Below are 12600 nucleotides of genomic sequence, written 5' to 3'. Positions count from 1 at the left end.
TTTTCTAGTAAAAAAAACTGTTGGTAATGGTTTACAGTGGGTAAGTTCAGTATCTATGTCCCATATCGATACACTGTCAGTTTCTGTACATGGTATCCCGTTGTGTTCTTTACAAAGGAGAAGACCGGCGTCGCTAGCTGTCGTTCTGAATGATCCACTTGATCCAGCTGATGTACTTCCTGACCTTGGTGTAAACACCAGGGAAGTAGGGGTTGGCACAGCTGATGCCCCAGGACACGATGCCCTCAAAGTGCCCGTTACAGATCAGAGGGCCGCCTGAGTCGCCCTGATAGAATTGATTTGCTTTAATTATCCGCATCAAGAAATTTGCTTGCCATACAGATTTACTGGGCATACGCATATCACAACATATGTTCAGACCTGGGTTAAAATACATGCGTGGTTTTTATATTATTATTTATGGTCACACTTTATTTGGATAGTCTATATTTTCGTCTGTAGATGCTCTACAGATAGAATAACCATCAATAAACTATCTGTTGATAAGCAACTGCTTGCTAAGGTTAGGGTTAGCTTTAGAATAAGGGTTAAGGTTCAGGCAAGGGTTAAGGTTAGGGGTAGAGCTAGGGTTAGTGGATAGTGGCGGTCAGTGCCGTGGAATATGAGGGAGGAACATGAGCATGGCCTTATTTCTATAACAGTATATTGGATGACCATCATTCATATTCCATTCACCCAGCTCAATGTAACATTGAAAGGTTCAGGCTGAGACATGATACTCCTATTTTCCCTCTATCCATCACGAGGTTGCTACAACCTAGCCGATGAATGAAAGTGTACGTGGGTGCACAGGTTGAGAGGATTTTGAGTAATCAAGGTGACAGACAGTGACACATTCAAGACAACTTTGCACACACTTACCTGCGTCTAGCTCGTCAAGGGTGTAACCATTAGGCATCTCATAGTCAACACAGCTACTAGAACTAACACGTTAGTAAACCCTCTACAGTCAGAAAGCAGTTTAGCAGTTACTCTGGCGCATCCCAGTATCAAGAAATTGATCAAACCCAAAGCTGACTTGGAAGAGTTCCAGTGCTGTATAGCCAGCTAGTTAACATAGCATCCCTCTCTGTTTAAGCTCTCTTTGAGTAGGCTAAACTAGCTAGCTGAATTGATGCTAGCTAAGTGAAGGTGGAAAACAAATATACTACGAAATACAGCTGGCATTGCTTCTTTATAATTTTGGAAGAAATCAACTTGTTCAAAGCTGTTCAACTATTGTCTTTCTCTTTGATTCGACTAAACTCAGCAAAAAAAGAAACGTCCTCTCACTGTCAACTGTGTTTATTTTCAGCAAACTTAACATGTGTAAATATTTGTATGAACATAAGAATCAACAACTGAGACAGAAACTGAACAAGTTCCACAGACATGTGACTAACACAAATGGAATAGAGTGTCCCTGAACAAAGGTGGGGTCAAAAGTAACAGTCAGTATCTGGTGTGGCCACCAGCTGCATTAACCTGTCTAGGATCAGCGTGGCGCTAGCGGCACACCCCCCCCCCCCCCACTGAAAAACCAGTGCCGCGAAATTCAAAAAAAATATATTTTTAAAATATTTAACTTTCACACATTAAAGTCCAATACAGCTAATGAAAGACACAGATCTTGTGAATCCAGTCAACATTTCCGATTTTTAAAATGTTTTACAGGGAAGACACAATATGTAAAGATGTACATCTATTACCTAAAAACACATTAGCATAATCCACCATCTTTTATTTGTCCACCAACACCAGTAGCCATCACCAATTCGGCTAAACTAAGATATTTATAGCCCCTAACCAACAAAAAAACTCATTAGATGACAGTCTGATAACATATTTATGGTATGGGATAGGTTTTGTTAGAAAAAAGTGCATATTTCAGGTAGATGGCATAGTTTACAATTGCACCCACCATCACAAATGGACTAGAATAATTACAATGAGCAACGTGTTTACCTAACTACTAATCATCAAACATTTCGTAAAAATACACAGCATACACGAATCGAAAGACACAGATCCTGTGAATACAGACAATATTTCAGATTTTCTAAGTGTCTTACAGCGAAAACACAATAAATCGTTATATTAGCTTAGCACATAGCAATTAGCAGCCCAGCATTGATTCTAGCCAAAGTGAGCGATAAAAGTCAACATCGCCAAAAGATATTAATTTTTTCACTAACCTTCTCAGAATTCTTCCGATGACACTCCTGTAACATCACATTACAACATGCATATACAGTTTGATCGAAAATGTTTATATTTAGCCACCAAAATCATGGTTAGACAATGTGAAATGTAACTCAGCTGGTCAGAATTTGTCCTTGCGCCACTTAGACAGTGATCTACTCTTATACATAAATACTCATAAACGTGACTAAAAAATATAGGGTGGACAGGGATTGATAGACAATTTAATTCTTAATACAATTGCGTTATTACATTTTTTAATTTATCCTTACTTTTCAATACAGTTTGCGCCAAGCGAAGCTACGTCAAAAAACATGGCGTCCTAAGCCACTAAAATGTTTCGACAGAAACACGATTTATCATAATAAAAATGTCCTACCTTGAGCTGTTCTTCCATCAGTATCTTGGGCAAAGGATCCTTTCTTGGGAGAAATCGTCTTTTGGTGGAAAGCTGTCCTCTTGCCATGTGGAAATGTCAACTACGTTCGGGATGAACTGAAAAGCGTGCCCAACTTTTCACATCGTTGCAAAAATAAATGTCCCAAAATCGCACTAAACGGATATAAATTGCTATAAAACGCTTTAAATTAACTACTTTATGATGTTTGTAACTCCTATAACGAGTGAAAAGATGACCGGAGAAATATAACAGGCTAAACTAACGCTTGGAACAGGAGAGGGTCGGTGTCTTCCACGCGCGTTACGCAGCAAGAAAAGACTTGCTAGCTAAAGGTTTTTTTCATTTGTAGGGCCTGTGAACGAGCAATCGACCCCGTTGGAATCGTCATCACGTAAAGGCATCCAGGGGAAGACGTAAGAAGTGTCCGTATAGTCATAGCAACGACAGTGCCCTTTTAACTGACTTCAGAAAAGTGGCCAACATTTCTCAAATCTGACTCCATGTCAGGGAAATTGCTGTAGAATGGGCTCTGTTCCACTTAGAGACAAAATTTCAACTCCTATAGAAACTATAGACTGTTTTCTATCCAATAATAATAATATGCATATTGTACGATCAAGGATTTTGTGGGAAGCCGTTTAAAAAATTAGCCACATTAGCATAAATAGTCTAAACAGCGCCCCCATCCCCAACAGGTTAAGTACTGCCGTGCATCTCCTCCTCATGGACTGCACCAGATTTGCCAGTTCTGTGAGATATTACCCCCCCCCCCCCCCCCTCCACTTCCACCAAGGCACCGGCGAGTTCCCAGACATTTCTGGGGGGAATGGCCCTAGCCCTCACCCTCAGAACCAACAGGTTCCAGACGTGCTCAATGGGATTGAGATCCGGGCTCTTCGCTGGCCATGGCAGAACACTGACATTCCTGTCTTGCAGGAAATCACGCACAGAACGAGCAGTATGACTGGTGGCATTGTCATGCTGGAGGGTCATATCAGGATGAGCCTGCAGGAAGTGTACCACATGAGGGAGGAGGATGTCTTCCCTGTAACTCACAGCGTTGAGATTGCCTGCAATGACGACAAGCTCAGTTCGATGATGCTGTGACACACTGCCCCAGACCATGACATACCCTCCACCTCCAAATCGATCCCGCTCCAGGGTACACGCCTCGGTGTAACGCTCATTCCTTCGATTATAAACGCGTATCCAACTATCACCCCTGGTGAGACAAAACCGTGACCCGTCAGTGAAGAGCACTTTTTGCCAGTCCTGTCTGGTCCAGCGATGGTGGGTTTGTGCCCATAGGCGATGTTGTTTGCGGTGATGTCTGGTGAGGACCTGCCTTACAACAGGCCTACAAGCCCTCAGTTGAGCCTCTCTCAGCCTATTGCGGACAGTCTGAGCACTGATGGAGGGATTGTGCGTTCCTGGTGTAACTCGGGCAGTTGTTGCCATCCTGTACCTGTCCCGCAGGTGTGCTGTTCAGATGTACCAATACTGTGCAGGTGGTGTTACACGTGGTCTGCCACTGCGAGGACGATCAGCTGTCCGTCCTGTCTCCCTGTAGCACTGTCTTAGGCATCTAACATTATGGATTGCAATTTATTGCCCCGGCCACATCTGCAGTCCTCATGCCTCCTTGCAGCATGCCTAAGGTACGTTCACGCAGATGAGCAGGGACCCTGGGCATCTTTCGTTTGGTGTTTTTCAGAGTCAGTAGAAAGGCCTCTTTTTAGTGTCCTAAGTTTTCATAACTGTGACCTTAATTGCCTACCGTCTGTAAGCTGTTAGTGTCTTGACGACCGTTCCACAGGTGCATGCTCACTGTTTATGGTTCATTGGACAAGCATGGGAACAGTGTTTAAACCCTTTACAAAGGTCTGAAGTTATTTGGATTTTTACAAATTATCTTTGGAAGACAGGGTACTGCGTTTACTCACCACATGTTATGCAGTGCTAGCTAGCTGTAACTTTTGCTTTCAGTACTACATTAATTCTCTGATCCTTTGATTGGGTGGACAACATGTCAGTTCATGCTTCAAGAGATCTGATAGGTTGGAGGATGTCCTCCGGAAGTTGTCATAATTACTGTGTAAGTCTATGGAAGGGGGTGAGAACCATGAGCCTCCTAGGTTTTCTATTGAAGTCAATGTACCCAGAGGAGGACAGACGCCAGCTGTCCTCCGGCTACACCATGGTGCTACCCTACAGAGTGCTGCTAAGGGTACTGTAGACCTTCATTGCAAAACTGTGTTTTTTAATAAATTATTTGGTCACGTGAAAATATTTAGTATAGTTTTATCTAAAAAGGTAACTTAAAAAAAAAAAAAAATTAATACTATTTTCAAATACCTGTTAATTGCATGGGAGTGTATTTGTGTATTTTCAAATACATTCCAATATTCAACTATTTAATAATTGAAATACCTTATAGTACTTGAACCCAGGTCTGCATACGTCATGACAAAAAGTACCTTACAGTCTGAAATTCAGACACAGGCTCCACATTCCTGTCTCCATTCTAGCATTCTACTTAGAATGCACAGTATGCCCGAGACGACGTTACTTAATTCCAAGTAGTATGGTAGTGTGGATCATGGACACTGAAATAGAGCCACAGATCTCTTCTCTCTCACCTGACAGGAGTCCTTCCCTCCGAAGGGAGAGCCGGCACAGAGCATGTTGTCTGTGATGCTGAAGTAGTAGAAGTTCTGGCAGTTGGTGATAACGTCAACATCCACAGCTTGGAGCACGGGGGACAGGTAGTAGCTGAAGATATTGGTGACCCCCCAGCCGCTTACCGTACAGGTCATTCCCCGTTGCAACGGGGGCGTGTCCACTCTGGGCAGGATGGCGGGCTGGATGTTGGCGTTGAGATTCACGGGCCTCTCCAGCTGATGTAGAGATGGAGAGGGAGAGAGAATTGATTCACTTGTTCATTAATTTATCCATCAATTAATCAGACCAATAGATAATATACAGAGAGGGAGTACAGGGAAACCAAAGCTACTGTCCATCGTAATCGGGTTACTTTGAGCAGCATGATGTCGTTGTCGAACGTCCTGTAGTTATACATGTAGTAGACCAGCACATTGGAGACGTTGAACTCCTGCTCAAAGCCTTCCACTCTGGATAGACTGTGCTCACTGAGTACCACTTTGATCAGGTATGCCCTGTGGATCGAGAGGAGCGGAAGTTAGGACTCCAATCTGGCAACTAGCATGAATCATTCCACTTAATTCTAAAAACACACTCTGTAAGATGCCCGCTGTTCAATGGTTATTTCAATAAACAGTATATCTATTGATTCTTGAAGAATATACATTAGAAATGCCCTACTCTGTCCCATCATAACCCCAAATCTTGTGGGTGTAGTACAAGAGGTAGTCTCACTTGGCAGAAGACTCTAACCCCGTCCCCAGGCTCAATTGCTACCGCATAGGTTCGGAGAGAGTGCCAGCTGGTGGACAAGATTAGCCAGACTCATAGAGCTCCAGACACAGTGGCTGTGGGAAGCTACTGTCCATCAAAGAAACTGTACAAGGTGAAATAGAAGTTGAATTACTCACGGTCTCCAGCAGTGGGCAGCAGACACCACCCACTGAGGGTGTATGAGGGTCCCTCCACAGTAGTGGTTTTTGTTGTACTGGATGGAGGCTTGGTATGTTATAGAGTAGGGTGTTACCTCCAGACCCCCAATGATCCTCTGGCCCAGTACTCCTAAAAGGAGAGGAGGGACAAAGGAAAGTGGCCAAGAGATAGTGGTGGGGAGGGAGGGGGGGAGAGGTAGTGAGGGAGGGGTAGGTGGTTGGGAAGGAGAGGTGGGGGGAGGGAGGAAGAGAGGGTAGGGGGTGAGGAGAGGGGGAGATGTAGGAGGGGAGAGAGAGGAGGTACTTAAAGGTAAGATTGACATCTGACGAATCATTTCTATGCCCAGTATCATACATTGGTTCTATACCTCTGATTGTGAGGATGACCAGTAGGATCAGTGATACTTGACATGATTCTGCCATGGTTATCTGGTCTCATCTGGCTTGGTCTGGTCTATTTGGACTGGATTGGTCGGTTCTAAAGCAGACAGAAAAGCACACTGGGAAATATTTTACTCCATATTTTTACTGCCATTAGACATTCAGGAACATGCCACATTAAAGACTAGATTTATAAATGTACCACTAATGTAGACATAACATATTTGTGCAATTCGGTAGCACTTAATAAAAACTCCACGTAATAAAGCATTTATATTTGATTAGTAAGTCGTTTATTTATTTATGGACCATTTAATTGTAAATGTTAGTAACCTTATTCACACATTTATAGTATAAACAGCTTTTAAAGTATTTAATAATGATTCACAAGTTCATTCATAAGATGTTTAATATAGGTCCTTATCAAACATTTACGAATCATTAGTAAAGTCATTTTATAATGTAATTTCTTACAAAAAGATGGACATTCCATTGCTAAACATTCCAGCAGTACTTCATGCTCCTAGAACATATCAATGGTTAAACAATAAGCACACAATACAGAGGATGTTTTAAGAAAATAGTCACACTCTTGTAATAGTGTGATGTGTATCTTCAGACACCCTCTTTGCTAAGTAAAATAGCGTTTTTTTGTGTCCCAAAACGCTAACATAAGCAAGTCACTCCTTAGAGCAGTGTAATCTTGGTTAACCCAGAACTAAAATCGTGTGTAAAGTTCAGAGTCCAAAAGTGAAATCATAGTTTATCAAACTACCAATTACTTCACACTAGAAGAAGTTAAGATACACCAAAGCTACCCTTAAGAAAAATATATTTAGAGCTACTTTAAAAAAGAAAAAAAAAGTAGTACACTACATCCTAGCTACTTCGGGAAAAATTCAGTGGAGGCTGCTGAAGGGAGGACGGCTCGTAATAATGACTGGAACTGAGCGAACAGAATGGCATCAAAACACATGTAAACCATGTGTTTGATGTATTTGATACCATTCCACCTATTCCTCTCCAGCCATTACCACGAGCCCGTCCTCCCCAATTAAGATGCCACCAACCTCCTGTGAAAAAGTTATATCTTAATCAGAAATGTCAGACTGCATATTGCATTAACAGATCACTCTGGAGTCAGATGTAAAGAGAATGTGTCTATTAAACACAAAAACGATGTTCCAGTGAGGATTAGGCAGGTCCGATGCCGAAAAAGATGGGACATTCATGCCTATTTCACCCTGTTCTTAGTGTGTAGTTCCAGTAGTTAGCTACCCTGCTACATGGCACAAAAAAAGCTATTAACTACTGAAAACTCTACCAAGTTTTGAATTAAGTTCAACTACCACCAAGCTTCTGCAAAATAAAGTTGAATTGCTAGTTGAACAGCATGTAGTTCACTACTTCCCAACACAGGTTGGGAGTTGGCGTCTCCACCCTCTCAAAAGGAAACTCTGTCAAAGCCGCCTCCCTCTTTCGCTAATTTCACCACACATGCGAAGCAATCAAAGTTTAAGCACCTCCCTCTCCAAATTAATATATCCAAATAATCAGTGACGAAAACCCAGGTTTGGGGTTAATGAAGAGATGGCTGGATGTAGGTTCCGTGTTTTCCGATGAAGCTAGCCGTAATGAGGGAGAGGTGGGCGTCGAGGAAGATTGACGTCAAGTACAAACGGAATGAGCTTTACTCCAGTAGCTCTGGAGGTGAATTAGAAGAGAATGAGGATGAAATACTTGAGGTGTTGTGAGGAATCTGGTCCAGCAAGAGTTATTTTTTTAAGTGGACCCCTGCCTTTTGGCTGACCCATATGTGGTTTCAGGTTGGGTGAAAAAGGACTTGGGTACTGTTGAATCGGTGAAGGTAACCCGACGTGATACATTTCTGTTTCTTCCACCCAGAGGAAGCAGGTGCTCTGCGCCACGTAAATTGTGAAAATACCTGTTACTTGCTTTGCTTTCAGCAAAGGGTGCTATTGGAAGGAGTGATTACTGGGGTGTGGGTGGAGGTTGATCAACTGAAGTTGAAGATTGCCGGTGTCAGTGACGCCTGCCATTTGGTGCGATGCAGGCCCGGTGGCGAGCGTTTTTAATGAAATATGCTTCAGTAAGGTTGGCTTTTTAGTGTTCGTTGCCATGGTTATCAACTGTACTGCAGAAATGGAACGTAAATCACAGGAAATAGGTGTGGTGGTGGCGGCAGCTGTGAGAAGTACTTGGGATTACGAGATTTTACTGCAGAGGAGTTACATGGAGTGTTGAATTGTAGTATCCCGTCCTCCCAGGCTGTTGGCCTGGTGTAGGATCAGAAAGGGTCAAAGTAGTGGAATGGGGTGGTGGGATTTATTTAGTTTACTTAATACGTGAAAGGTTAGTTGGCAGGGTAATTGTTTTTCCATTTATTTATTTGTTTTTTTGTATCACAAAGGGGAATAGATTTACACTCCCGTCCAGGCAGTAATGCAAATTTTGGTTGCCAACCTGCATTTAAAAAACAAACGCAAAGAAGAATAAGAGGAGAATATTCTGTTTATGCACTGTTAATCTGTCCACAAGACATTAACAGCAGTCCATATACTGCTTACCAGGTATGGTTAAAGAGTTTATACATTTTTAAAGGTCCAGTAACTGACAAAGCCACGTGTGAAAATAGTCTGTGGTTAAAAGACTGAAGCACTGGAAGCATCTAGATGTTATACATGGAACATTTCTACCAGCAGTTTCGTGTAGGCTACATCTTCCTTTTTTTATGATTAGTTTGCCTTCGAGGTTCACAACATTATCATGACTGTTCTGAGACCTTAAGGAGCGTCAGCTACTGCTGGAATGTCTACCAAAGGCATGTCCATCTTTTTGTGAGAAATTACACTGGTCACAAACATTTCTGAAGCATAAATATCCCACACTTTAGATGACGCCATGCAACAAGACTTAATGATTAGTCAATTGTTCATAAGGACGTATATTAAACATATATTATGAATGGAGTAATGATCAATAAAGTATTTACGTTATAAATGCTTTATTACATGGAGTTATTGTAAAGTGGTACCTGCAATTCTCATCCATAAAACCATACGACCATATCCATAAAAAAAGTATAATCTTGTCCACTATTATCACATTTTGATAATAGAACATTCTATGCATGCTCAGACTCTGTGCATCTAGAAAATACACTAATTGGGATCTATCTGTAGTGCATTCAATATTATATCTCTCATGTATTCTACAATTCTGTAATATTTCACCCAAGACCAAACAACAGAAGTTATATTGTCTTCAAGCCTACTCACCTTAACGAGAGTAAGCCGAGCACTGCAGACAGGTTCGTGCACACTCCTCTCACACCCCAGACATAACACCTGAAAAACCTCCACCGCCTTTTATATTGTAACCACACCTGCTCCCCCCTATTGTTAGTGCTTTTGTCCACCTTACACCATATCTACCTGTCCTGTTCATCAGGGTACACAGTAGCAACAAGTTTTGCAACGATAAACAAACATTTTTGTTTCCTATTACACAAGTGCAGGTAGGTCCTCCCTGTTTCAGTCTGTTTTCTCCCGTTTGGTGCCTCATGAAAATGCCCCTGGGTCTGAGATGGTTATGTGACAGGCACAAAACGGAGACTGACCTAGTACATCACAAAGACAGCCATATTCTCTCCTTTATTATTTCTCCCTGGCCTTTCTAGGGACTCGCCTTTGATTATTTGTGTTCTGTCATTCATTGTCTGCTATTAGTGAGGAGGAAAAGAGATTCTTTAGAGAGGGGGAACTGAATACGTCGTCTCAGTCTCCAGACTTGTTTGTTATTGTGTTGTTTGGTTGGATGCATGAGTGTCAGTGAGCGAGAGGAGGGGAAAAGGACAGTGGCGTTATTGGATGAATTAATTGCTGTTATTTATCACGTTTGCACGCCGCTAATTTTGATCCAAGATGGAGGTTGAGTTGTCACAAACCTGAAAGAGGTGGAGAGTGACCACCTGGACTATTTGTATCTTCTACAAATGTATTTGACATCTCAATCTTCTGTCTTTTAGTCCCTCCTTCGCTCAATCCATTCCACCCTCTGTATTGTCTTCCTTCTTTTCACCCTTCCTTAGATTGCCTATGATCTGAAAGGTGATGGTGTTACGGTTGAAATTGTATACAAATGCCACACACACGTGACTTATGTGACATTTGTCTCTCTCCGTTTTTAAAGTGAAGGCGTTAAACTTGGTGCGTTTGTCAAGTTTTTATGCAGAAGTAACATCCTTCCTGTGGTTTTTGTTTTGTGTCTGTGCTCTGTGGGTCCCCATGTTTCTCTCCCGTGTCCTGTTCCCATCATGGATCAATACAATACAAACTCGCTGGCTGTGTGGGTTGACGCGATCCGTAGTGTGCAAGCCGTGTCGTGTCCCAAGTGTCTCCCTTACAGTGAAGGTGAAAGATGATAGTGTGTTCCCCTCTCCTCAGAGAACTTTGCTACAGGCAAAAACAGGGTGTGTGTATGTGTCACGTGCTACCCTCCCTTGTTCCCCCCCCCCCCCCAATTGGAAACAAGCCCCCTTTTTGTGTGTATTTATGACTTATTTTGAGTTTGCAGTGATCTTTTATTATGTCTACCTTATTCTAATTTGCATGAATTTCTATGGTTTCCTGTAGCTCTCCCTCCTTTTGTGTTTTCTAATTGATTTATTGTAGACTCCTCCGTCTTGGCTTGGAGACGGGAGTTGGCCCAGGTCTGCCTGAGATCCTTAAAATGGAGCGTCCAGTTCACTCTCGGCCTACGAAGCTGAACTAGAGAGAGATCATGGCGGAGGTTGATGTCGAGGGTGAAATGAGTCTAGTAGAGTTGTGGGAGTGCTTTGGTCCAATCTATCACATTTGGTTCCTTGGATGTTGTGGTAATATATGTTTTTGGTTTCCCATTAGATCTGGGAACAAAGCCATAAGTTTTCTGACCGGTAAAATAGAATGTTTTTTTAGTTTTCTGAGAACAGAAGTGAACATTTCGCCTGTTCTGGGAAAGTACATTTTTAGGTTGCAGGGAGGTTCCTTTTACTACAGTTCCCTGAAAGATTCCCTGAAAGCAACGTTTTATTAGCGTTCTGAGAACGAAAATGTTAAGTTATTTGAAGGTAATTTAAATAACTTTCTGAAACCATGTTTCTATAAGACTGTCAAGTACGCTGTTAGCTTAGTTTAACAGTTGGGAACTCCAAGCACAGATAGGACAGATGGAAACGAATTTGCATCGACATTAACCATGCAAATATTTATTTTTTATTGTGGCATGGCATAAATGAGATTTAGAATACAGGATCTTCTGTTCTCTATCCATGGAATTTGTCCATTGCGCCACCAGGATGGAGCTAGCTATGTTTGTATTACTTGTACAAAGCTGTTTATCATCTCCAGCACCATCCCCAACATCAACATACATTTGAAGTTGGAAATTTACATACACTTAGGTTGGAGTCATTAACTCGTTTTTTTTCGGTTAGGACATCTACATTGTGCATGACACAAGTCATTTTTCCGACAATTGTTTACAGACATTATTTAACTTATAATTCACTGTATCACAATTCCAGTGGGACAGAAGTTTACATACACTAAGTTGACTGTGCCTTTAAACAGCTTGGAAAATTACAGAAAATGATGTCATGGCTTTAGAAGCTACTGATAGGCTAATTGACATCATTTGAGTCAATTGGAGGTGTACCTGTGGATATATTCCATGGCCTACCTTCAAACTTTGCTTGAAATCATGGGAAAATCAAAAGAAATCAGCCAAGACCTCAGAATAAATTGTAGACCTCCACAAGTCTGGTTCATCCTTGGGAGCGTTTCCAAACGCCTCAATCCCAGAACAACAGCAAAGGACCTTGTGAAGATGCTGGAGGAAACAGGTACAAAAGTATCTATATCCACAGTAAAACAAGTCCTATATTGACATAACCTGAATGGCCGCTCAGCAAGGAAGAAGCCACTGTTCCAAAAAACTTGGACTACGGTTAGCAACTGCACA

At 42.0% G+C, this 12600-nt stretch overlaps 1 protein-coding gene across 1 annotated transcript; it reads right to left on the bottom strand.

Moving 5' to 3' along the window:
• Positions 1-133: 133 nt before the first annotated feature.
• si:dkey-33m11.8 (trypsin) lies at positions 134-6618 on the bottom strand. The gene is made up of 5 exons (XM_055867947.1): positions 6564-6618; positions 6175-6325; positions 5637-5778; positions 5242-5499; positions 134-286 (listed from the first exon to the last, which is right to left on the bottom strand). The coding sequence occupies exons 1-5, from the start codon at positions 6616-6618 to the stop codon at positions 134-136; spliced, it is 759 nt and encodes a 252-aa protein (XP_055723922.1).
• Positions 6619-12600: the final 5982 nt, after the last annotated feature.

This window comes from Salvelinus fontinalis, chromosome 18, assembly GCF_029448725.1.
Source record: "Salvelinus fontinalis isolate EN_2023a chromosome 18, ASM2944872v1, whole genome shotgun sequence".
Classification (NCBI taxonomy): domain Eukaryota; kingdom Metazoa; phylum Chordata; class Actinopteri; order Salmoniformes; family Salmonidae; genus Salvelinus; species Salvelinus fontinalis.
This window is presented reverse-complemented; position numbering and strand designations above follow the sequence as displayed.

Excerpts from the sequence above, each read along its gene's own strand:
- si:dkey-33m11.8 (XM_055867947.1), bottom strand. The coding sequence starts at position 6,618 with ATGGCAGAATCATGTCAAGTATCACTGATCCTACTGGTCATCCTCACA. Across the intron at positions 5,779-6,174 it reads GCTGCCCACTGCTGGAGACC|GGCATACCTGATCAAAGTGG; the intron begins GTGAGTAATTCA and ends CTCGATCCACAG. Across the intron at positions 287-5,241 it reads GAGGGAAGGACTCCTGTCAG|GGCGACTCAGGCGGCCCTCT; the intron begins GTGAGAGAGAAG and ends CAATTCTATCAG.